At 40.8% G+C, this 27,002-nt stretch overlaps 2 protein-coding genes across 2 annotated transcripts in view; both read right to left on the bottom strand.

Annotated features, from left to right (window-relative positions):
* LOC127652415 (NACHT, LRR and PYD domains-containing protein 3-like) overlaps positions 1-27,002 on the bottom strand; it is a 148,876-nt gene that overhangs the window by 84,034 nt on the left and 37,840 nt on the right. The window lies entirely within an intron of this gene.
* The window catches only part of LOC127652407 (uncharacterized), a 746,522-nt gene continuing 720,201 nt past the window's right edge, over positions 682-27,002 (bottom strand). Inside the window, exons 21-23 of the mRNA XM_052138529.1 lie at positions 14,509-14,682; positions 2,042-2,088; positions 682-1,597 (exon numbers count right to left, since the gene is read on the bottom strand). Of these exons, the coding sequence (XP_051994489.1) occupies positions 1,053-1,597; positions 2,042-2,088; positions 14,509-14,682 (766 nt within the window). The 3' untranslated portion in view covers positions 682-1,052. The remainder of the gene's footprint in view (positions 1,598-2,041; positions 2,089-14,508; positions 14,683-27,002) is intronic.

The following is a 27,002-nucleotide window of genomic DNA, read 5'->3' as shown; positions in this document are numbered from 1 at the left end:
GCGTCAATTCTCTTCTCCGCCTCTTCGATCCTTGTATTGGATTTATTAATTTCTTCCCGAATCGTGTTCAGCTGCTGACTGCTGTCTTTTCTGAACTCTTTCAGCTCTTTAAGTATGAGGCCAGATTCTCCGGTCTCACTTTGATCCGCTCCGAGTTGCGTATGGATATCCTCCTCGTCCTCCATTACGCTGCTAGGTGATGAAGTTTGGCTAGCTCCTTCGACGTCGTGTAACTCCGTCTGCTTTGACTTTTTATTTTTCCCTTTGGGCATTCTCAAAACCCACTGTCTTAAATCACACTTTAAATTAAGTTTGTTTCTAAATATTCGGGTTGTAGTGGGTTACTTTATCCGAAATTGTCGGGAGCACGTTCTCTAAGCTGCCATCTCCTGGTTCGTCAAACCGGAAGTCGACCATGTAGTCTATTCTATACATATGATGTCATATTGCATGTGTAATTATGAAATGAATTGTCATGTGAGGTACACATTTGAACAACATTCACAACACAACCCACATCTCAACATATAAGTGCTTGAAGTCAAAAGTTCAGTGTATCTGTCTGAATGTGACATTGTGTGATTCATCTCGAGCTCGTGAGGAAATAAACATTAACAGTGACAGAAAAATACTCGCTTACATATTCACCAAGAAATCAATCCGCTTCTTTCAGCTCGTTGATGAAAACTCATTTTTATTGGTACTTGTGCTGACAGGACAACAAAGAGCACATTACGTCATTGTCATGGTAACCACATTAATTTCAGCTGATTTGTTGGACTAGAATGAAAATATTGTCAAATCATCAAAATTTCTTCTCTTCAAATGATCCCAAAGACAACAGAGAGAAGGAAAATGAGGATATTAAATGTCATTTGAAAAAATCAGTGAGTGGTCCAGCATTTAATGTCTTAATTTGCAGAAGGGCAAAATAAGACTTAAGACCTGCAGAAACCCTGAGTAGTAAATGATTTGTAGAAAGAGTTTGGAGTTGTGTTGATGTGAGTTACAGTGAGTATATTTCACTCATCCAGTTGTGTGTGTGTGTGTCTCTAATGTTCAATTTCACACAGACTCGCTGAGGAATCAGGATAAACTGTAAATCCAGCATAGAGGGGTCGAGTGAATGTGGTGTTGAATGTGTGTAAGTGTGTGAGTGTGTGTGTGTCAGAGACGCTGTAGAAGGACAGAGTGCCGGCCGGATAGTCCAAATACACTCCTACTCTCTTACAGCCGTGTGAACGGGAACGTATGTCAGTGTTGTTATTATTGTGACTGACAGTGAATCTGTCATCAGAGCACCTCAGACACCAGGAGTTTACATTGAATCCAAACACACAGTCAAGACTCTCTCCTTTCCTGCTGATTTCTTTATATGACACTGATATACCAACAGCATATCTCCCACTCCATTGAGTCTCCCAGTAATAGCGTCCAGTTAGACTCTCTCTACACAAAACCTGATGATACACATCAAATCTCTCTGGATGATCAGGATATGACTGACACTCTCTCACACGTGTCACCTTCCTGTTCCCCTCAGACAGAATGAGTTCAGTGTGTGCTGTGTTTGAATCCAGTGTGAGATCACAGACATCTGAACACAAGAAGAGAAAAAACACTTATAACACAACAATCACTAAACCTGTGTGTGTGTGTGTGTGTGTGTGAGATCACAGACATCTGAACACAAGAAGAGAAAAAACACTTATAACACAACAATCACTAAACCTGTGTGTGTGTGTGTGTGTGTGTGTGTGTGTGATCACAGACATCTGAACACAAGAAGAGAAAAAACACTTATAACACAACAATCACTAAACCTGTGTGTGTGTGTGTGTGTGTGATCACAGACATCTGAACACAAGAAGAGAAAAAACACTTATAACACAACAATCACTAAACCAGTGTGTGTGTGTGTGTGTGTGTGTGTGTGTGTGATCACAGACATCTGAACACAAGAAGAGAAAAAACACTTATAACACAACAATCACTAAACCTGTGTGTGTGTGTGTGTGTGTGTGTGTGTGTGTGGACCTACATTTGCGTGGTCCTGCTGTAATCCTGAACTCTCCTCTATGATCAACACTATAAAAACACAAACACACACAAATGATGACATCACATTCAGTTCACCTGAAACACAATTCACACATCTGTGATGAAATGCATTGTGGGATATAAAGTTTTAGACTCAGAATAAGTTTATTGTTGTGATTGTAATTGCTGTGTAATCTTCCATGGATCTTAATACTAATTAAAATAGTTTGATCAAGCAAACAAATAAATATTCAATGTCTACACTGCAATGTCTGTCCATTTCTGCATTTCGCTGTGGTGTATTTTTATCAAGATAAATAATGTAAATATAGCTATTTATTCCACAGTTATTTCTGATGGTCAAACATGTATGGAGAGGTCTCTCTCTCTCTCTCTCTCTGTGTATGTGAATGGAATGCACTAGCTGCTCACATACAGTGTTTTTGACATAAAAGAAAGTATTAAGCATTAAGGGGACCCCTTCGCACATGTTTCCTGTTAAGGGGCAGACATATAACAATGATATAGAGTTTTAGCCATGCCTTTAGAGACCTATGGAAGCGAGTGCAAACCTCGAAGTTGTCAGTTGTTCTGCAGGCAACTCAGCTTGTTATCTCTGACAATAAAGTCTATCTTATTCTGGCATCAAAACCCCAAGATTTTGAGTGATTTTTTCACAGAGATGGCAGAACCATCAACAGTTACAAGTCCACCCACTAGATCCTTCAATAAGTTGTTTATTGGCCATCAATGGCCCACAACACCCATTCCTATGTCAAAGGATGCCTTGTCTGTTGCCATTTCCAGCCATCCAGACTGCCGGATTGGGCCGCAGAACCGAGCATTCGCATCTACAGGTGGATTGGATAGGACCAGTCTCCAAGTCCTCATGAGGTAACAAGTACCCCCTCAGGGTTACCTGCGCTTTCACCAAGTGGCTGGAATGCCTCCCTGCCCCTAATGACACAGCCACAATAACTGCGGTCTTGCTGCTGAACCATGTGTTCAGCCACTGGGGGCTACCCCTCTCCGTTGATTCAGATCGAGGCACCCATTTCACATCAAGCGTCATGAATACCATGTATGAAATCAAGTGCGTGGAAGTCAACTTCCACATCCCGTATCATCCCCGTCATCTGGACAGGTTGAACGTGCCAACCGCACCATAATCAACATGCTTAAAAAGTATGTTAACAGCAATGGCAGAGATTGGAATGTGAAACTTCCCCTGGTACTGATGGCCATTAGGTCGCCTCCGCACCACTCCACAGGAGTCACACCGGTCGAAATGATGACTGGAAGAAAAATGACCCTACCTTCTGTACCGCCCTGAAGACTTCAGTGTTGCAACTGCCTATATAGCACACCATTACGTGACGGACCTGCACGGCCATCTTTGGAAGCTGTTACAATTCAGCTCGTAACTGCAACAAAAAAGGCTGATCGCAAAATAGATACGGTTACAAAATATGTATTTATTACAAAACTCTAGGGGAAAAACATAACGAAATGAACAAAACAAGACATTCAAATGCAGATCAGATCATCCATGGCTACAAGGTAGAGGAGACAAAACGAAGATCTCATGATGGCAGAGTTCTTAATCCAATGGCCCCTGCCACCCCCCTGTTCCTGTAAAAAGACAGAAAAGAACAAAAGAGCAACGGCCCTACCCAGGTGACAAACAGCATTTAAATACCCACAGCCCATCCAACCAGGTGAATCTTACAATCACAACCGGAGAGGGATCCAAAGCAACTATGACAGGAAAGCGTCTGACCGTGAGTACCAAGTAGATGACAAGCTATTCTATTTCAGGTTCACCAAACTGGCATGAATCTCTAAAAAGTTCCTACCAAGTTGGTCATGCCCCTTCGTGATAGTGGGGAAGCTCTCACCAGTAGCCTACCGCATCAGGGTCTCAAAACCAAGCCAAACACCAGCATACAAATGGGTCCACTCGAATCAGATTAAGCTCTTCAAGCCATTTTCACTCCAAAGGAGAGAAGACGCACCAAAGTAGCGCCATAAGGATAGCTTCATGCCTCAACCCATCCCCACCACCAAGCAGACAACTGTTCACACCCTTGAACAATTGCAGAAATTCCTAGTGACCAGAGGTGGACATAAGTGGCCAGACACAACCAAAACTATTTCTCAGCAGCCTGCTTGCCGTGGCATCAGCAGTTGCGTCACTGTTCTCCATTGGTCTCTCAGCTGCCAACATTGTCAGCATCAGTGCGCTTCAAAGGCACATGGGTGAACTCGATGAGGAAATGCCAGAAATGCGACAGAGACTCGTCCTCCAACAAAAACAATTACAGGGCCTGGGTAAAACCCTTCTGGGTACTATAATCACTGTAAATTTGCACTCTGCTCTTTTCAATAACACTTTACATGCTTTAGGGACTTTGTCAGAGGTTCTTCAAGAAGACATAACTTATGTGCATATCTTTAGAGATCTAATGCAGGACCTCATCAGGGAAATTAGCTCCTCATTCAACAGTCTGAGAGGTGGAAGGATTCCTTACCTGGTCTGCCTAGATCTTTTCGAACAAATCCTTAGATCTGCTACTACCCCGTTGTACCTTCACAGATACACCTGGCATATAGTCTTGGCAGTGCAATTCCAATCTATGTAAATCTTCAGAACCTCTAAATAGGATTCCTCCTCAATCTACCCATCGTAGATAGGCAGAATATATACTGACTGCCTGTATTGAATGACGGTTTTCAGAGAGGTAACACACACACATTCACCTCAAACCACCACCAACACTCACCTACGACGAGGACCCCTCGCTCTACCTTATCCCTAACCTTAGAATGTGTACAAAGACAAGGGACATTCATTGGGTTTGTCCAAGCAACCCCTTTATTAGAGAGGTGACTAACTACCTCTGCAGCCTAAGAGCTGAATCCCCTGAACAAAAGTGTTAAGGTAGCAAGTCTGTCAAAGATGAAAGAACGGAAACAAAGGTAGAGTGATCAGGCAATTGCTGGCTTGTTAACATACCAGCCACTGAAGTTCTAATGTCATACGATCACCATGATACAACCACTAAACTAACACCACCAAACCAGACAGTGTTCTTAATGGTTCCCCAAAGAGCCACCGTACACAATGATGATATTGTCTTCCATCATCTCAGTATCGACAAACATGATGCAGAAATTGAGATCATGGACTCATTTAGAGGTCACAACCTCACCATTGATGACACCCTTCAACAGCAGCTTCAGGCTGAAGGGACAAACAGTCTCAAACCGACTGGCTTGACCACTATATTTCCTAGTCACATAAGCAATTCATCTTCTTACCAAGAACACCCTATCAGTCTGGGCTCCTCCTAAGTGGTTGGATCATCATGGCAATTATTGCACACACCATGTAGAGGTACATTCAAAACCTACAGGCTAGACTGGACTCCTCATACAGCCTCGTTTTACACACCAGTCTGAGCCCATCCCACATGTTAACCCCAGTAATTTCTAAGGATAAGCCTTTTAACCTCTAATCCTCCTTTCCTTTCCTTTCCTCCAACCTCTTTCCTCTAATGTTTTGGTCCTAGTATCCATTGTCAGGTTTTACTATGATTTTGTGTTATAAAAAAAAGAACAGCAAAGGATTGTATTACGGCTAATGCTGTGCCGACCAATAACATGGAATATTTGTCTTTATGTGTGATGAATATAATTTTAGACTTAGCAAAAGTTCTATGCCTGATGTGCCTCAGTTTCTGCCCAGATGATAAAGCCTTTGTGAACCACGAACTGTATAGACTGTGCAACTGTTGTCTTTTCAATCAGGAAGACACAGCCGGTGTAACCCACATGTTACTGTGAACCTACAGGAACTGTTCGACCCTTCAGTTGCTCTAAAGATGCTGGTCAAAAACCAACTCTTCAGATCAAAAGGGGGAATGTTGGGCCTCATATGCTCAGATAGGTTAAAAAGGCAGGCCTACACACAGTCATAAAGCCTGACTCAAAGCCTGATAACAAACAAAGGGAGTACAAACAGACTACAGATCCCATCAAGCCTTTCTCACTTTACACCTAGGTGTGGAATTCTGAAGGATTGAACTCTCAACTCCTATTCGATGAAACGCACGATAGAACGCGTCCCTCAACCATACTTGCTGCATCTAGTTGCGGCTCTGCTACTCCCAGGTGTAGCCTCGCTGCCCAAGGAAGTAATGTACATACTTGAACTTTGACCTTACATTCTTCATCTCGCTGGATGAGCCGAGATTCTCCATGTTCCACCGAACATGCTAACGGATCCGAAGGGGTCCACTGAGCAATATGCGTCTCACCCTTTTGCCTACAGAAGTGAAGAAGATTTCTCTTCCTCCTTCAACGGAGTCGAATTTGCAGAGAATCAGCCACTGTATAGCCCACCGTCAGAGTGAGGATATGGCCTCCCATCAGCACCCGAGCTTCGAGGAACCAAGTCGGAGTCAAATGACGCAAGAAAACACATTCTACTGGTGTCCTCATGCAACACAAGAGGTTTATGTCTGAGCAGAGACAGATTATTACAGTGTGTTATTATTGTGTATCAAGGTTATTGCTTGTACAGATTACGGACCGCCTAGTCCGCTCATTGCTGCTAATAATACTAACGGTATTACTGTAAATTATTTTACCACAAATGAGATTTGTTGTATTGTCGTCCAACCAAGTGCATGTTATAGATGAATCTAAGGGAAATTGGTTTATAAATAAATGAAAATAATTTAATTTCATATTAAATAAAAATTGTTGCAAAAATGTGTACATTGCTAAATTTTTCCTAATTGGGATTAAAATATCCCTTGTGTAGAGAACTAAGACCAAAGAAGAGACAGGGGCACTGGTGGCTCAGTGGTTGAGGCTCAGGGTTACTGACCAGAAGGTTGGGGGTTCAAGCCCCAGCACCACCAAGATCCCACTGTTGGGCCCTTGAGCAAGGCACTTAACTCCAGGTTGCTCCAGGGGTATTGTCCCTGTAATAAGTGCACTGTAAGTCGCTTTGGATAAAAGCGTCTGCCAAATGCATAAATGTAAATGTAGACAGGATAGAAAAAATTAGAGAGACCTGCTTTTAGATTGTATTGAACAGGCACGGGTGCAAGTAATAGAAGCAGAAATACATAGAAAATTAGAGACACAGATAAATTGGTGAGAAATAGAAGTAGACTATTAGACAGCACAGGGAAGAGAAATTAAAAAAGGTGAAACTGACTAATTAGAAACTTATATTTTCTAACTTGAGTATGAAAAGTAAACCTTAAATGTGAAAACTTCACATTCATGTGTCTATTTTACATTCTGTCTGGTCCAGATTTTGAGAGAATACAATTTTTTTAAATATTAAATTAAACACTATTAAGTCTTGATATCTAAATGTAAGAACCCATTATTATATGTTTTGTTTTTGATTTTCTATGTGTTTGAGTATGTCTAGAGAACAAATTTACATGTGATTTGCAACTTTATTGGTGTAAACTTGATCAACCAACAAAAATAAGATTGATAGAGTTCATTATTTTGTTAGGGACTGTGTGTTGAAGAGATTGAGTGAGATGCTGTTAGTGCCCTGGATAAACAATGACCTATGACCCCTTACCCTGTGAGGATGGCGCCAATGATATTCTGCAGACTTTGAGTGGGAAAACCTTGTCTCTCTTGGTGTCTCCACTCAGACAGGGGTGCCCCGAATTTAGAAAAGATAGATAGCACATTCTTTTTGGTTAAGATTAGATAGTTATCAGGCACCGAGTTTTCTGCATCACTCGATATAACAGATCATTTATAATTTTGAAATACGGGTATGTGAGGGCAATGCACGGCTGAAGGTGATGACCATCAAGGTCATTGACCCAGGTCACCGTCCCCACCTCAATCACCGGGCAATGTTCGTGGATGCGTCCCAGCTCCCCGCAACTCCAACAGACCGGCCCAAACATTATGCCCATACCAGTGGCAGCAGCTTCCCCTACCTGAGAGGAAGAATGGGTAGAGCCAGGGGAAAGTGTGGCCGACCCTCTTAAGGATGGCTTTCATCAACTCAGGATACCTCAGAATGTTGTCGACTAGGAGTTGTTGGGCTGCCAGTTTGGCCTCCCTGGTCAGCAGTGGTAGGAAGTGCACTGCCCATTGCACCTGCGGCCATTAGAAAGATTGGGTCGTACGCTTGATGAGCTCCAGAAAGGCCTCCAGCTCATCTTGCACCCCATCTTCACCAGCGTCACATGAGGGTTCGCTGCTGCTGGGGTAGCGGCATAAGCCTCCCTGGGGTACCAAGCTACGCAACACCCGTTGGTCCTCCTCTTGGCCTCGAAGGAGCGCCTCGAAGCATTGTTGCTGCTCCGCCTGCAGATCCATGAGGGCCTGGTGTTGCTGGCCAGGGATCGAAACACTTCCTCCAGTGGCAAAGATGACTCCATAGCAGCATAACTTCCTCCTTCACCCGGGTTTCGGCACCAGTGTAACAAAGGTTCAGGTTGGGCAGATAAAGGAGGAAGCGGCAACCAGTTTCCACAGTTCACGTTCACAGAGTCCGATTTATTCATAGATTAACAGCAATAGCTGTACAGCTTCACTCAAAATGCTTTTCAGCTTCACACAACACAAGACTCTCCCTCAGGGAACAGACACAAAGACTGTTTTCTCTGTGAACTGGCTGTCTTTATATCTCCCCCGACTCTCACTGTAACATGAGTCAGCACAATGCATGTACAAACTTTTATAATTTACAAAAAAGGTAAATTCACTCAATATAACACACACCTTGTTCTCCACTGCAAACCAGGACTAAAAACTAAATAAACTTAAGAATCCGTGTTTAATAAGTGAAACCTTTATAAACATTCAGAGAGTGCATTTTTAGCGTCTTTCTCCTTCAATCCCGTATCATGTACTGACTTAACATGCATGGTAAAGACTGACACATGATGTATCGTCGCTTTCAAAATAAAAGTCCTCAAACTCCAATCTCAATAGACATAAATTAAATAATTCCAATTACTCAAATACATAAACAATATGTACATTCCATTAAAACCAATTAATGGTCATTAACACACACTATTTAGTACTTTACAAAAAAGCATATTATTGGTAGTATTAAACAGAAGCCCTGCTGTTGCGCTGCACTTAAGCAAATATATAAAATGAACAGTGAGCTCATCATAACATTGCATATAAATGCAATCAATTTGCTGCTAAATGTATTATCCTACACAAGTTCCATGGGACGATGTTCAAGGAGATCAAATTTTAAGTGTTTCCTGCTTGAGCAGACGCTTTTTGCAACAAACTTTCCAAACATCATAACTGAAAAACTTTTGATGGTGCCATACCCAAAATACCCAAAACAATCCCACACTGCATATTTCAGCTGTGAAATATAGATTCATGGTCCGACATGTCTTTGTGCTGAGCTGCAATGAAATGAAGTGTTGATTTAATGTAAAATTAGGAAATCAAAATTTAGAGATGAATTTTATCACATCAAGTTTATCTGATGATATGTCTTCATTAAACTGATTTGGATATTAGAAAAGTTCCGACATTTTGTATTCATGCAATGCCATGAATAAGATGTCTATGGTGTGAAAACATCCATTTTTAAACCGGAGTATACTGTTAAACCGTTACATCCCTACTACAGATGCTTCCATGATTACAGAAACCATCCTCAACATCATTACAACAGAGAAATGCCAACCTGCAGCCACTCTTGCATCATTTGCCAGTGATGGTACTTCTGTTATGATCGGTAAGCTTTGAAAATTATGCTTCTATTTGAATACCACTTTTGGTATAGAATTATTTATTACTGTCAAGGCAAGAAAACTGAAGAGGCTAAAATACATTTTCCCTGGAATCAATCATTGTCCACTGTGCTTCCCGTCAAATAAAAGGGAAAGCCTTACCCAACCAAATACTGCAAACCCATTTCAAATATACACTCACCTAAAGGATTATTAGGGACACCATACTAATACTGTGTTTGACCCCCTTTCGCCTTCAGAACTGCCTTAATTCTACGTGGCATTGATTCAACAAGGTGCTGAAAGCATTCTTTAGAAATGTTGGCCCATATTGATAGGATAGCATCTTGCAGTTGATGGAGATTTGTGGGATGCACATCCAGGGCACGAAGCTCCCGTTCCACCACATCCCAAAGATGCTCTATTGGGTTGAGATCTGGTGACTGTGGGGGCCATTTTAGTACAGTGAACTCATTGTCATGTTCAAGAAAACAATTTGAAATGATTCGAGCTTTGTGACATGGTGCATTATCCTGCTGGAAGTAGCCATCAGAGGATGGGTACCCGGTGGGGTCTTCTGCTGTTGTAGCCCATCCGCCTCAAGGTTGTGCGTGTTGTGGCTTCACAAATTCTTTGCTGCATACCTCGGTTGTAACGAGTGGTTATTTCAGGCAAAGTTGCTCTTCTATCAGCTTGAATCAGTCAGCCCATTCTCCTCTGACCTCTAGCATCAACAAGACATTTTCAGCCCACAGGACTGCCGCATACTGGATGTTTTTCCTTTTCACACCATTCTTTGTAAACCCTAGAAATGGTTGTGCGTGAAAATCCCAGTAACTGAGCAGATTGTGAAATACTCAGACCGGCCCGTCTGGCACCAACAACCATGCCACGCTCAAAATTGCTTAAATCACCTTTCTTTCCCATTCTGACATTCAGTTTGGAGTTCAGGAGATTGTCTTGACCAGGACCACACCCCTAAATGCATTGAAGCAACTGCCATGTGATTGGTTGATTAAATAATTGCATTAATGAGAAATTGAACAGGTGTTCCTAATAATCTTTTAGGTGAGTGTATTTAGGTTCTATCAGTCAAGCAAGCAGTATAAGAACAGAGCCAACAGCACAGTGCCATTACAAATTTACCAAGACTCAGTTCTTCCCTCTGGCACGCTGTCTAATGCAGATTGTCCACGAGATGCTGCACAGACAGTTTCAAGTGTTCCCAAGAAGAAACCTCTTCTATTCACAAGTGGATCAGGAGGTTTGAACATACCACTGACTTATTTATATTTTTATTATTATTACTTAATAAACTTTGCCCATTAGCTATATGCCACCTTTTCTGTATTTAAGGGAATTATCTCTGACAATTAAAGATCAAAATCACTGTAAAGTAAAGGTGGGAATCTTGGCTATGTGTTGGGGTTTATGATTTAGTGAGCACAGCTGGGATAGGCTCCAGCACTCCCGTAACCATGCAGAGGACATGTGGCTATAGAAGACAGATGGATGGATTTAGTGATCAGTGACACTACTAACAATGTTCTTAATAGGGCTTAATTTGTTGGGGTCTTTATTTTAAGATTGCTAACACTTCAAAATAAGATTGTAGACCAGGTGGGGTGGGGTCCTTCAGGGGGTATCAAGGGTTATAGACGACCCCCCCAAAAAAAAAATACAGCTTATGTGTCCTACATGACACTAATCTAGGAGTCTCATATTTTGTTGACATGCAGACCAATGAAAAAAAGTGTGCAGAATACACTGCAAATATAATGGAAATTATGTTTAAATACTGTATGTGCAAAATGCTTTGCAAAAGTTTCTTTGGTTAGATTTAATAAATATTTTTATCCCGTTTTGTGTTGTACTGTTTAAATATTTAATATTGTCGTGTATTTTTGTGCAAACATTAAATTGTGCCAAACTGGGCCAAATAGTACTTTTGAGAGATGAGGACTCTGAGCTTCAAAGCCAATGAAGTTTGATTTATAAAATCAAAACACTCTAAATTCGTACAAATGTAGTTAATAACACCTTCATGAAGCAATATCAGGGACTCTATGAATTACAACATGTTTTTTTTAACCTTTTCGTGAGTAGGTTCTGAATTCCCTTGAAGCACATTCAAAATGAGCTTTAAACTGGACATGAACCAGCTGTATGATGAATTCTCTGTTCTTTTGCCATGCGTAAAGGAAATCGCAACAACAACAAATCCTGTTGCAAAAAAGTGGACAGCTCTGCTGAAGCACGTCAGTGCCCCAAACATGACAGCTCTGGTATCTTTGGCTTTGAGCATTCCTGTCACCAACACGTTCGTGGAGAAGGTGTTTTCTCTGATGACCGCAGTGTGGACAGAGACAAGGAACCAAGCAACTGTGGACCTAATAAAAAGTGAACTCCTGGTGAAAGTGAACTTCAGCTACACCTGCCAGGAGTTCTACAGACATGAAATGAATGAGAAGGCCCTACTCGAAGCTGCCAGATCATACAAAAAAATACAAATTCAAGATGCACTGAAGTAAGAACGCATTTAATCTTTCTAGCATTTAATCTTTCTAGTCTTTCCTAATGAAATTTATGTGCTTATTTGGAAATGTGCTTTTTAACGATTAGATTATTATTTTCACTTCATTATATTTAGATTGAGTAGGTCCATGCTGTTCAAATTAGTTTGTATCATAGATCAAACAGAGTGACGTCCACAGTGCCGGTCAGCACCATCATTATAAAGCCAATTAGCAATTTAAAGCATGCTAACATCACTGCAAAAATATCAAATCAATATTTATTCACCTAGTACAATAATAGTAATTTATCTCTCCTTCGTGTCCCGCATTGTCCCGCAAAATCAGGTCTGCTGACCTGCAACAGAGCAATAGCCAGGTGGTCACCCTACTCATAATATGAAGCTTGAGTCTGGAGTTGTAGGAATCAGTGCAAATGTAACAAAATCTTTTCCCCCTCATTTTACTTAACATTTGAGAATACGAACTGCCTAAAACCTTTTATTTTTTTATTTTTTTTATGCACATTATTTGAAAATGAAATGCTCTTTCTTTTAATCAGCCAGGATAGGAATGTTCTAAGCAATAATATAACAGTGCAGAATGGTTTATGTATTTATTGCGCCCTCATGTGGACTAAGGAAACAACATCAATTTAAAAATCAGCTGACTTTAAAATGTGAATATTAGTTACTATATATTAATATATGAATGTTATGATGTTATTTATGATAATCTCCACATGATTGTGCCTAGGGAAGCAAGCATTTAGAATTTCTGCTCCATCAGCGTGGAACCTATTACAGAATGACTTAAAACTTGATAACTTGGTCTCCTTTGGTCACTTTAAGAGGCTAGTAAAGTATCGGGAAGCAGGCACAATGGGCACCTGTCCCTGCTTCCCAAATTAGGATAAGTCTATTGTATTGTAAGTTTTTACATTGTATCTCTAACTGTTGTAAGGCCATTGTATTTTTTTAAGTGTGGCTGTTTAATTGTATTGTTAATGTATTATGTTTTGCATGTTTATTGTATATTTTGTATTTTATGTGAAACTTTTATTGCGGCCTTCTTGGCCAGGGCTCCTTCGTAAAAGAGGCTTGTTCTCAAAGGATTTCCCTGGTTAAATAAGGGTTAAATAAATTAAAAATAAAAATATTTATATATGTACAGTATTTCATTTAAAAATTACAATACTTTTTCATGGTTCAGTCAGTACTGTTTTTTTATTGTAATAATTTTCATTCAGGATCAATTTGAAAAATGATTGGTTGATTAATCAGTTATCAGTAGGTACTACCCAACCTTTAGTATAAAAATAATTTTGTTGATGGAGAGTCCTCATAATGATAGGGATACCAATGTGTGTGTGTGTGTGTGTGTGTGTGTGTGTGTGTGTGTGTGAGAAAGTGTGACAAACACATTGCGTTCACATAACGTAAACAAAGATGGCTGGATTGGAATGATTGTGTTTCCCTGATGTGTTGACTGCATATAGCTGATTTTTTGTCTGTTATCGTGGTGTTTCTGTGACAATTCAGCCATCTCTTTTAGAGAACAAGCATACGGTGTGCTTGAAAAGACTATTCAGTTGCTGTTTGAGTTACATATGATTGACAACAGAAGGGCCACCTTATGTAAACAGACATGGCTGTGAGGATCAGTGAGCACATATTCTCTGTTTGTATAGGAGTTGTAAAATGGATGTCTGTGTCATAAAATAATCATATCATGTGCTTGCAAAGACTGTATGAGTAACAGTTTGTGTGATTATAAATTACAGGCACTTGGGAGACACAGTTTAGTGTTGGGATGAAACCCGATTTGAATCTGACAGCACTGACTGTTGCAGAAACACAAATGTGTGACTCTATTCTCAGGGGTCAGTTTTTAACCATCACCAAATATGAATCAGTAAGTGTGAAAGGGTTAAGTGACAGATGCTTGAAGATTATTCTTCAGAAAATGTGTAAAAATAAAATTTCCGATAACATTTCATGACTACAAAAATGTCCTCGTTCTAATGAAACACTATATATATATATATATATATATATATATATGTCTTCTGTGTGTATTTGTTAGGAATAAATACAGGTGCTATATCAGTGCAATCACTGGCCATTCAGTGTATTCATGACCAATTGGGGAATGGGTTATGGGTGTAAACAGGGTTTTACAGTTCAACATACTTAAGTTTGTGCAGTGTGCAGTTTGGATCGTTGAGTCTCTTAGAGAGCAGTTTGACTCCTGATTCTCCTGGGTGATTGTAGCTCAGATCCAGCTCTCTTAGGTGTGAGGTGTTTGAATTTAGAGCTGAAGCCACAGAATAACAGCCAGCCTCTGTCACCATACAGCCTGATAATCTACAAACACAAACATCAACTGTCAGATAATATACAAACACACATCAAAATCCAAATAATCTACAAACACACACAAACACACACACACACACACACACACACACAAACAACAGTCAAATAATCTATAAACACACATATTAACAGTCAGATAATCTAAAAACACACAACAGTCAAATAATTGTCTTGGACAATTTAACCTCTGTTCCCTGATGTAGGGAATGAGACGTTGTGTTGATGTAGAGACACTAGGTGTTCCTATAAAAAAATGCAGCAGATGCTGAACCGTGTCACAAGGTATGGAGGAGCAGACCTTTTCCTAGTTCACCCAGAGAGTCGAGGTGCTGAAGCACTAGGTGCACACACAATAGGTCTCGTGAGTGAGCTAGGATCAGCCAGTCATAGAGATAATTGAGGATGCGAATGCCCTTCTCCCTTAGCGGGGCCAGGGCAGCCTCTGTGACTTTGGTAAAGACAAGGAGACTGGGATAGACCGAAATGGAAGTTCCTGGTACGCTTGTCCCTCAAAGGACTGAAGAAAACTGAAGAAAGGGTCTGTGTCGAGGAAGGATCTATATGTGAAAGTACACATCCTTCAGATCGATGGGTACAAACCAATCCTGATGTCGTACTGATGTCAGGATGCACTTCTGCATCAACATCTTGAACGGAAGGCATGCAGATCCAGAATTGGGATGCCGGGGGAGGCATGATGCCCTGCGAGCCCATGCGCTCACCTAGGTCATTCCAGTCAAAGTCAGTCACCTCATCCCTGGGACTCCTGCCTCAGGGCTGCTTCGAAGCCCTTCCGTGGTTCTTAGCGGCCGGCCGACGGGCAGGCGGTGCCGCTTTACTTTAGAAGGATCTTCTTCTCAGAAGCTGGCATGTGGGCTCCGATGGTGGGGGGACCCGGGGACGACGCTGAGGACGGCCCCCCTAGCGAGAGGGCGAGGGACTTCATAGGCCTGTAGGCGGCTGAGTCGCACCATGGCAGGATGTGTTTGATGGCCTCCGTCTGCTTCTTCACCATCGAGAACTGATGGGCGATGTCCTCGACAGTGTCATTAAAGAGCACCCCTTGGAAGATGGGCGCATCGAGAAAGTGGACCTTTTCTACGTCACGAATTTCTGCAAGGTTGAGCCACAGGTGCCACCCTTGGAACACCAAGGTGGACATTGTCTGGCCCAGGGCACACGCCGTGAATTTTATTGCCCGTAGAGCAAGGTTGTCATGGTGCACAGTTCCTGCATAAGACCTGGGTCGGTCCTACCCTTATGCAGAAATATAAGCACCTTGGCCTGCTGGACCTGCAGGATAGCCATGGCATGCTTAAGGTGGAGATGGCCTGACCCACGGCATTGTAAGCCTTCACCACTAACGATGAAGAAATCTTACACACCTTGGAAGGGAGCCTTGGTCAGTTCCTACAGGTGGCTGCACCCTGCGGGCATAAATGCACCACCACTGCGCACTCTACCTGGGGAATCTCGACATATCCCTTAGCCGCTCTGCCATCGAGGGTAGTTAGGGTGGACGAGCCCACGAAGTGTGTACAGGCAGAGAAAGGAGCCTTCCACGACTTTGTGAGCTCCTCATGTACTTCCGGGAAGACGGGCACCGGGGTAGGGTGCAACCGCGAGTCGTGGTCCGAAACCAAATCATCAAGCTGTGAACGCTCACAAAGGCGAAAGGACATATTTAAAAGATGCCTATTGTTTGTGCAAGCTCTTTTAGAGAAAATATACTCTTTTCTTACACCTATGGACTGGCTGAAGTGCCATGGGGAAGCATTGTAAGATTATATATGCAGATGAATTCCAGCAACATGATTTGAATCTAGTAAACACCCAGCCATTCAGTTTGGAATGTTTCCATGTCATAAATTACAGGCCCTCAGCAGGAACCCCCACAAAAAGTTAACCCTCTGGGGTCGCGCCGGTGCGCCCTGCTTGATTTTTCGTCATTACAGCATTAAATTCTCCATCATTTTGGGGCATACAGATAAGTGTAAGACATCATTAGAGACTATAAAGGGTTACTTTTATTTGTGTACACTCACAATAACAACAAAATCTTGTGCTTTTGTAAAATGAAGAAAATAAAAAGGGTGAGCTTTCAGCAGTCTCTGTGTAAACAAGAATATTTCTGAAACAAATCACATAAATTAACTGAAACTCTGTGAATTCTTATCACACAAACATGAAACATATGTCTAAAGAAAGCATAAAATGTCTACTTTTAAATAAAAGAAATCTAATTTAAAACAAATATTGTTTTAAAAAATATATTGCAATGTAATCTGTATGAAACAAAGTGATGAACAGTTTCTCCTGGCTCAGCTAATTATCCCTAATGTGATCACACCCACGGGCAGAGGGCGCTATTCATACGGTAATGTGCTGAGGTGATAAATGCAAATGGTAAACGCCCCAGACTGTGCCTAAAAAAAAAAAAAAGTTCTTTCACTTTTTGGAAGATTCCACAATACAGAAGGTGAGGAAACTCCTGGATAGTCATGAAGAGTTAACATTTTCCTCAGAAGAAGAGCGGGACTCCTATGAACATTTGCATTTTGAAGAGAGACTTGATCCAGCCGAGGATACAATTTCAGATGAGTAAGTCATTTAGTTTTACTTACATATTAATTGACATGCTATTTTATATAAACATGTACATATTTTAATAGTGGGACTGTTTCCAGACTTGCCAGCCAGGATTCAGAATATTGAAATATGACTCCTAATAAGCAAGTTTTATTTACATTTAAATGCTGTTTTGGCTAAAGCAGGCATTTAAATTGTATGCTATATGATATAGTGCATCCGGAAAGAATTCACAGCGCTTCACTTTTTCCAGATTTTGTTACGTTACATCCTTAATCCAATATGAATTAAATTAATTATTTTCCTCAAAATTCTACAAACAATACCCCATAATGACAATGGGAAAGTAGTTTGTTTGAAATCTTTGCAAATATATTAAAAATAAAATGAAAAAAAAAAATCCTTTTGCTCAACACTTTGTTGAGCACATTTGGCACCAATTACAGCCTCAAGTCTTTTTGTGTATGATGCTACAAGCTTGGCACATCTATTTTTGGACAGTTTCTCCCATTCTTCTTTGCAGGACCTCTCAAGCTCCATCAGGTTGGATGGGGAGCATTTGTGCACAGCCATTTTCAGATGTCTCCAGAGATGTTCAACTGGGTTCAAGTCTGGGCTCTGGCTGGGCCACTCAAGGACATTCACAGAGTTGTCCCGTAGCCACTCCTTTGTTATCTTGGCTATGTGCATAGGGTTGTTGTCCTGTTGGAAGATGAACCTTCACCCCAGTCTGAGGTCCAGAGCGCTCTGGAGCAGGTTTTCATCAAGGATGTCTCTGTACATTGCTGCATTCATCTTCCCCTCGATCCTGACTAGTCTCCCATTTCCTGCTGCTGACAAACATCCCCACAGCATGATGCTGCCACCACTATGCTTCACTATAGGGATGGTATTGGCCAGGTGATGAGCAGTGCCTGGTTTCCTACAGACATGATGCTTGCCTTTCAAGCCAAAAAGTTCAATCTTTGTTTCATCAGGCCAGAGAATTTTGTTTCTCATGGTCTGAGAGTCCTTCAGGTGCCTTTTGGCAAACTCCAGGCGGGCTGTCATGTGCCTTTTACTGAGGAGTGGCTACCGACAGCCAGCTCTATGAAGTGTCCTGGTGGTTCCAAACTTCTTCCATTTACGGATGATGGAGCCCACTGTGCTCATTGGGACCTTCAATGCTGCAGAAATGTTTTCTGTATCCTTCCCCAGATCTGTGCCTCGATACAATCCTGTCTCTGAGGTCTACAGACAATTCCTTGGACTTCATGGCTCGGTTTGTGCTCTGACATGCACTGTTAACTGTAGGACCTTATAAAGACAGGTGTGTGCTTTTCCAAATCATGTACAATCAACTGAATTTACCACAGGCGGACTCCAATCAAGTTGTAGAAACATCTCAAGGATGATCAGTGGAAACAGGATTCACCTGTACCTGAGCTCAATTTTGAGTGTCATGGCAAAGGCTGTGAATACTTATCTACATGTGATTTATTCGTTTTTAATTTTTAATAAATTTGCAAAGATTTCAAACAAACTTCTTTCATGTTGTCATTATGGGGTATTGTTTGCAAAATTGAGGAAAATAATGAATTTAATTAATTTTGGAATAAGGCTGTAACATAACAAAATGTGGAAAAAGTGAAGCGCTGTGAATACATTCCGGATGCACTGTATGCAATATGATATAAAAATAATATTAATGTTTAGATTATATTTTAACTAGTGTTTATGCTGCCTCATTATCTTCATTTGCTTGCAAATATGTGTTCGGCTGTAAATGTGTCAGATGTGATGGAATGATTTCTGAAAGATCATGTTACACTGAAGACTGCAGTAATGATGTTTAAAATTCATCTTTGATCAAAAGTAGCATTTTACACAATATTCAAATAGATAACTGTTCTTTTAAATTGTAAACATAGTTCACAATATCACTGTTTTTACTGTATTTTGGATCAAATAAATGCAGCCTTGGTGAGCAGAAGAGACTTCTTTTAAACGGTAGTGTAGCTATAAAATTAAGTAAAGTCTTTATGTAAAGAAAATGTATAGACCGATTACTTCTTTTAACTTAAAACTTGATTTTGATCATTAAGTCTGCTCACATTCATTCTCTTTCTGTCACATTCCTCATTGATAGGACCATGGGAGGGTCTTTGTCTCCTCAGGTGTGAATAACACTCAATATTCATAATAATTCACGTCTCCTCGCATATGACCTTTCTAACACTAAAAGTGTCTTACAAAAGTTCAATTATTATATTGTTTTTTTATGAATGAGTGATCAGGATGGTTTTCACATCATTTTGTAGAAAAGTCAAAAGTCTTGTGGTTAGTATGTGTTAAATGGCCTAATTTCAATGACTTACATTTATTTATTTGTTTTCAAAACCATGCATAAACTTTATTTTCTCAAAAATACAGACATATACACACATGTTGCTCATGTTATCAGACTTTAGCCATTAATATGTTCGTAAGCAACTGAAAAAAGCACAAATGTCAAGGCATGTCAAAACTTCTCCAGGGCCCCAAACACCCTCAGAACCCAGAGGGTTAAACCAAGCTTTTCTGTGTAAAGTTACAAGGACAATCAGATTTGCACAACTCTGACATTTCATCTTAACCTAGCCTTGCTAGATAATGCTGAAAATAGTTTTGAACTGTGGTAACGTTTGTACCTGACAAATTAATGATTATAGACTGATGGACCTCTTTAAAATGTGTTTAACGATGTGCATATCTGTGTCAGCTCTCTCCCCCTAGTCTTCCAATACAGTGTGTCAACATGTGGCTGAAAACTGACCCCAAGGCCCACTGGAAAGAAGAATTGAAGGTGATAGTGAGTGCAGACCAAACAGACCCAAAAGGTGCTAACACATGCCATGTGCCGCAAAGACCAGCTAGAATCTGAAGTCCAAGAACAATGTACGGTGTCCAAACAACTTGAAAAAGTGTCAACGAGAGAAATCAAATGGCCCCAGGAAGCCCTGACAGCTGCAAAGGACAGAAAGCAGCAGGATTAAGCCGCCCAAAAGGACTTGGAAAAGAAATAAGCACACCGAGGCGCAATTGGAAAAGGCCATGTTTGATTTGAAATGGATCAACTCTTGAAACAAGGCCTTGGAATGCCATCTGGACACATCCAGAACTGAAATTAAAACCCTGACCCAGCAACTTGACCTCACCCAAGATGAGCTTGACATGGTCAGAGGTGAATTGAAACACTCTTACAAGTTAAGGCAACAGTTTCCCACAGCAGCACCTCTGGTCTAAAACGCAGTATCCTACAACCACAGTGAAAGTGTAAACATCCCGACGAACCCTGAAGCAGCACGTGGAATTGATTTTAAGGACCTCAACAAGCTGGCAAGGAACATTGACAAGTTCACACCAGATCCTGCTGAGGGTCACAAGATCCATCGATCAAGCGATCGTTTGTAAATTTAAACCGATTAGAGTCTGTTCCGTTAGGTGAATTCCTTCTGCCTTGTATCTGTCGAGATTCAGAACAAAAGGTGAAGGAGTACCCATTTAAAACCAGGAGGATTGAGTTTCGTTTGACACTCTTTACTTGGGAAGTACCGAAGGCCAAGTCATAATATGAAGGCTTGCATTATTTTGGAAATTAATCTGCATGGTTCAATTGTGTAGTTTAACGCATTAAGTTCCTTCAATTTAATTGGGACTGTTTCTTTGTCCACATTATCATGGCATATCACAGATAAATGTCTTAATCGCACAAGGCTTTCTGAATGCTCTATGAATTCATGGTGGCTCGTGAACGAAAAGCAAAAGGAGTCAATCCTGATATAATGCCCTTGACTTTCTTGCTAGCTAAATTGAATTAACTTTAGCATTTTCCTATTTGAGTGTGTCCTATTGTAATGTGTAAGTTATATAACCAATGTTGAGTGGTTAGGGTGGCCTTATATGTACTAGTATTAGGTAGGGTTTCTGAGTACCCTGAAGTAATGTTGAGTGCCTTGTCTATGAGGAACAGTTGGTTATTTCCCTATAGTGTTTGGATATATTAAGGGACTGTTGTAAACAGTGTCAGACTATGTCAACCTGTGTCAGACTGTTTCAAACTCCCCCCTTTTCTGGTCTTGGAGCTTGTTTCTGTTGACTTGGTTTCGGTGGACCCATTTGGAGATTGCCACTTTGTGTCTTGGGTAATCTGGATCCTCTAGGTGACTGGGTGCTGATGAAGCCACAGTTCATTGAAGTATTTTGCACAGTTCTTGAGGTGTGTATATAACTTGTCATGAGTTGTTGTATGACTGAGTTTCTGTCAAGTTAGATTAAGATGTGGTTGAGGCTAATGGCTGAGTTTTCAGTCCATAAGCTGGTGCTGTGTCAGTCACTGCGGTGCCTGGTGCCTGTATTCCTATTGTTGAGTGTGACAGGAGGAGTATAAAATGTCTTTATGGATGGTCTTGTGCGGATTCTGCTTGAAGTATGCTGTGAGTAGCTTCAGCAGTTCTGGTGAGTTTTCTGCAGGTGGCTCGTTTGGTTTCTGAGCAGGCTTTGTTCTGTGTTCATGTACAGGCTCAGTTCTGTGTCTGTCTGCATGGTGTTGCAATGGCTTTCGTTGTCGTTTGCCTTTAAGTGTCCATCTGGGTTCTCATGTCATCCTTTCTTTTGGACTGCTTGAGGGATGTGGTCTGTTCCATGGTTTCTTCCAGTGGTTGGACGTGCATATGGGTCTGGCACTGATGTGGGGGTCACGCTCTTGAATGCCACATGGTTTACTCAGCTCTATGCTGAAGAACCTGGCTTTGCAGTGATGCCACATATTTTCTGATGCCACCCCTTGGTCTTGAGCGTTAAGGCTTGAGACTGACGATGCCTTGTGGGCCTTTCTTGAGGGCCTTTCTTGAGGCCATTCTTTGTTTAACATAAGCCTTGTGTGCTAAGTCACGCAGCTGTTGAGCTGTCATCATGCGAGGACAAGCTGTCTAGATGATATCTCACAATGGGATGCAGGTTTCGGAGGAAGATGGTTTTGAAATCAAGTTCTTCTTCCATCTCAGGTTTGCTCCGAGACTGAAAGTAGTCTTGACGTAGTCTACGGTAGTAGACTTGAATGGTTTCTTTTCGTCCCTGTTGGGTGTTCAGAAGTTCTTGTCCAGATTCTGGGTCTGAAAATTCTTTAACCAGGGCCTCTCTCAGATGTTGGTAGTCAGACTTTGTGTGGTTTGATTGTCTGTCAAGAAAATGATTTACCTCATGGCAGGATGTTATCTATAGTAGGTATAAGTCTCTGTTAGTAATCTGAGGCCTCATATTTAGGTGGAAGTCTGTGTCAATTCACCCCAATAAAAAACACAATTAGACTTTAAAGGTACAAGATAATTTAGGATGACTCAAAAACACGAACAATCGTAGAAGAGTCCACGAGTACCGAAACATCCCAAGAATCCTAAATGCTAGAACACTTACCGAATAACTAGTTATTCTGCACCAGTGCTTTAGCTTTAATGGAGGTGTTGTTGTTTGTTTGAGTATCTTCTTCTGCTTGTTTTCCAGTGATTGCAGATGTTTGCTTACACTTCAAATGTCTTCAATCTAAAGGGGGATATGTAAGATTATATAGGCAGAAGAATTCCAGCAACATGATTTGAATCTAGGAAAAACCCAGGCTTTCAGTTTGGAATTTTTACACTTTGCTTTGAACTGTGGTAACGATTGTACCTGACAAATGAATAATTATGGACTGATGGACCTCAATTGCAATGTGCAATCACTTATAATTGATAAATATAAGCTTTAATTTTGTATGATTCATCTCATTCTACTAAGAATGGTAACTTTAAGGCTTAACTTGATAAAATACAATGATGTTTTGTTACCTACACATATAATATCCATACAAAAATATCATGTTTAGTATATAAGCATTCGCTGGCATATGCAGAGAAAGCTGATGACAACGAATATCATGTACCATTCTCAAGATATAAAAGTTCATGATTAAATATGCACTATTTTTGAGTGGGAGATTTGTAAGACTCTGAAACAAAGGACCATAAAATCAACTGTCAGAAAGGACAGCCCAGTCGACCATGTGACTGGAAATATTTTAACTGAAATTGGCCGCATCCCCAAAGGTGTCCTGCGCCAATCAGAATTAACTTTTCAAACAGGAAGAACATGCTCTCTTCTCTCGACGTCCAGAGAAAGCTCATCACTCTTTATGGTTCACACACCCATGAGAAGGCCTTGCTTCAAAGCTAACCCCATAATTCATACAGAAAATAACTTTGATCATACAGCGGTCAAAACATTAACGGAATGAACTTTCGACCAAGCGCCAATAACCAAGCAACTGGAAATACCACAAAGACACGCAAGTACATCTCTAATATTGTGCTCAAAGTGCAGGTATATTGAATCAAATCACTTTATTTTCACACTACCATGTACACAAGTGCAACAGTAGGTGAAAATCTTGTGTGCAGTTCTGAGCAACATAGCAGTCACGACAGTGACGAGACATATACCAATTACAATAAACAACACATATTTACACAACACAATTTACATATCAAATGTACACAACACAATAATAATATACAATGTACAGTAAACAATACACACAATATAGAATGCACATACAATAAAATAAAAAATAAAGAGTATATAAAAAATATATACAGTAGTTGTGTTGTGGAGAATATAATTATGACAGTGCAGGAGTGGTGGTGACAGTACCACCATTGTGTCCTTGAGCAAGGCACTTAATTCCAGGTTGCTCCAGGGGGATTGTTCCTGTAATAAGTGCACTGTAAGTCGTTTTGGATAAAAGCATCTGCCAAATGCATCAATGTAAATGTAAATGCTGTCCAGTGTGAGATAATAATATTAATAAAGTGCGGTGCTGATTATTGATCGTGAGAGTGTTTAAAAGTCTGATTGCTTGGGGGAAGAAGCTGTCATGGAGTCGGCTGGTGCGGGTCCTGATGCTGCGATACCGCCTGCCTGATGGTAGCTGTGAGAGCAGCCCATGAATCGGGTAGCTGGAGTCTCTGATGATCCTCCAAGCTTTTTTTCACACACCGCCTGTTATAGATGTCCTGGAGGGAGGGAAGCTCACCTCCGATGATGTGTCTGGCAGTTCGCACCACAATTTGCAGGGCTTTGCGGTTGTGGGTGGTGCTATTGCCGTACCAGGCGGTGTTGTGTGTTGCAATCTTAATCAGTATATATGTGTGTGACTAATCTTAAACAAAGTATGCCTGTTAACAAATGATGAATGATGTGTGTAACTAACTAGAAAATATATGTAAAACCAAAAATACTAAAAAAGAAACTGCAGCTGCATTTCTGACACAGGAGATGAGGGGAACCTAGAGACAGTTTATACATTGGAAATTATTTAGGCAGGGGAACCTTGAAACAGTACCTACATTGGAAATTCTTTAGGCAAAAAACTGATATGAATGAACCAATGCGAGGCAAAACCAGTAATCCCACTGCAGCAATAACAAACCAACGGAATGAGTGGAACTTATCTCTTAGAATATTGGAGATGCCACGGTGGCAAAAATAAGCCAATCAAAAGAGTAAAAACCTGAGAACAAAGGAATACACCCTGGGTCAGAAATGTAGAAAAGAAGGGAACACAGGAGAAACGGGATCTTTTTGAGCGGAGCTTACGGGTGAAGCAGACTTGATCCCCAGCTGGCTGAACGATTTTTGTACTTATTCTTTCTTGTTAATAAATAAAATTTTTACTTTGAAAAATTGACTTTGTCTCCTCAAAAAAAGAACACGACAGCGGTGATGCAGCCAGTCAGGATGCTCTCTACAGTACTGGTGTAGAACCGTGTGAGGATGTGGTGGTTCATTCCAAACTTCCTCAGCCATCTCAGGAAGAAGAGGTGCTGGTGAGCCTTCTTCACAACGGCCTCAGTGTGGACGGACCATGTGAGTTCCTCAGTAATGTGGACACCGAGGAACTTGAAATGGCTGACTCTCTCCAACTGTGCTCCATTAATGGTGATGGGGCGGTGTTCTCTGTCTTTCTTCCTGAAGTCCACTACAATCTCCCGTGTCAGAGTGTGCACCTCCTCTCTGTAGGCTGTTTCATCATTGATCAGACCTACCACCGTCATATCGTCAGCAAACTTAATGATGGCATTGGAGCTATGTGTTGCCACACAGTCATGTGTGTATAGTGAATACAGGAGTGGGCTGAGAACACAGCCCTGCGGGGCTCCAGTGTTGAGGGTCAGTGATGAGATGTTGCTGCCCATTCTAACCACCTGAAGTCTGCCTGACATGAATCCAAGGATCCAGCTGCACAGCGAGCTGTTTAAGCCCAGAGCTTCACATCAAGCTTGGAGGGCAATATGGTGTTGAATGCTGAGCTGTAGTCTACAAACAGCATTCTCACATATGTGTTCCTTTTTTCCAGGTGGGAGAGAGCAGTGTGTAGTGTAGATGCAAGCCAAACTGACAAATGGCTAAAAAAAGCATCTTTTCCATGAGCACTTAACCAGTCACTAAAAAAAATATTATTGTTGCAGTTTAATCAGTCTTAAATACTTGACAGTTGGTTGAGACAGTTGGGTCATCAGGCTGGAATGATAGGTAAAGATGTGTTTCATACGCAATAATCAGTTGAGTTCATTACTTGGCCAGTTGCAATCGCCAATTCACACACACCAGTATAAGAGTGTGAACGCACAGTCAGGAGTGTCAAGATGGTGTGCACATATTTACGGCAAGACTATTTTAAAAAATACATTTTTTTTTTTAAATTTCAAAGCCCATTTTTGTGTGTGTAAAATTTATATATCAGGCCCCTGGTACCTGTGAAATACATTGAGACTGAACTCATATGGTGCATCTTAATCAGCTCTTGACCATAAGTCAGCGCACTTGACAGGGAGTCGGCCATTTCTAGGGTTGTCCCAGTCACAAAATTGGTCCATTGCACTGAAACAGTCACTCCCCAAAAATCCCAGAATGCACCGTAAAAACCAGTGAGCATCACAGGTCTCGGTGTTCCCTTACCGGAAATCCTGCATGTCTTCAAGTTTTTAGAATATGAATGCAAGAGTAAATTTAGTCAAAGCTTGGTTTTCTGTCTTTAAAATAATTTCTTTATAACTATCTTTCATCCATAATGTACAGAAACGGGTAACAATCATACAAACTTTTAAACTAACTAAAAGTTTAAAAATACACAACTTTCATGCAAATATCAATCATAACATGGAAATAAAAATCAAGTATTTACCAAAGGAACAAAACTCTTTTGAAAATGTTAATTTAGGTTTATATTTTACTGTACTGAAGATCATAATGATTGCTTTTGTATACCAGAACTAAAATATTTTTTTAAACAGCACTATTTCAGACTTTCAAAAGATGGATAAAATTAATCTTCATTTTCACTTTGTTAATGAGAATAGTTTTCCTGAAATTCACTCAAATGTCTGAGAAATATATAAATGTTCGGGGAAAAAAACCAGTGTTTCAGTGCTTTCACATTCATTATATTGTCTCTCAGTTAGAGGTGTTGTGCAGAAGGTAGTGCATTTGCCCCTTACACATATAAGAGCTGTTGGCTCATGGGGATCCAGGTTGGAATTTTGCCTAGGCCATGTCCCAACCCTGTTCTCCCACTCTCTCTCTCAATTTCCTCTCAATCTATACTATCCTGTACATCAATACAAAAAGGTTAAAAATAAATAAACAAAATAAGTTGATACTTCCTG

Source organism: Xyrauchen texanus, chromosome 12 (genome assembly GCF_025860055.1).
Source record: "Xyrauchen texanus isolate HMW12.3.18 chromosome 12, RBS_HiC_50CHRs, whole genome shotgun sequence".
In the NCBI taxonomy this organism is placed as follows: domain Eukaryota; kingdom Metazoa; phylum Chordata; class Actinopteri; order Cypriniformes; family Catostomidae; genus Xyrauchen; species Xyrauchen texanus.
The sequence above is the reverse complement of the archived record's forward strand: the minus strand, read 5'-3'. Positions and strand labels throughout refer to the sequence as shown.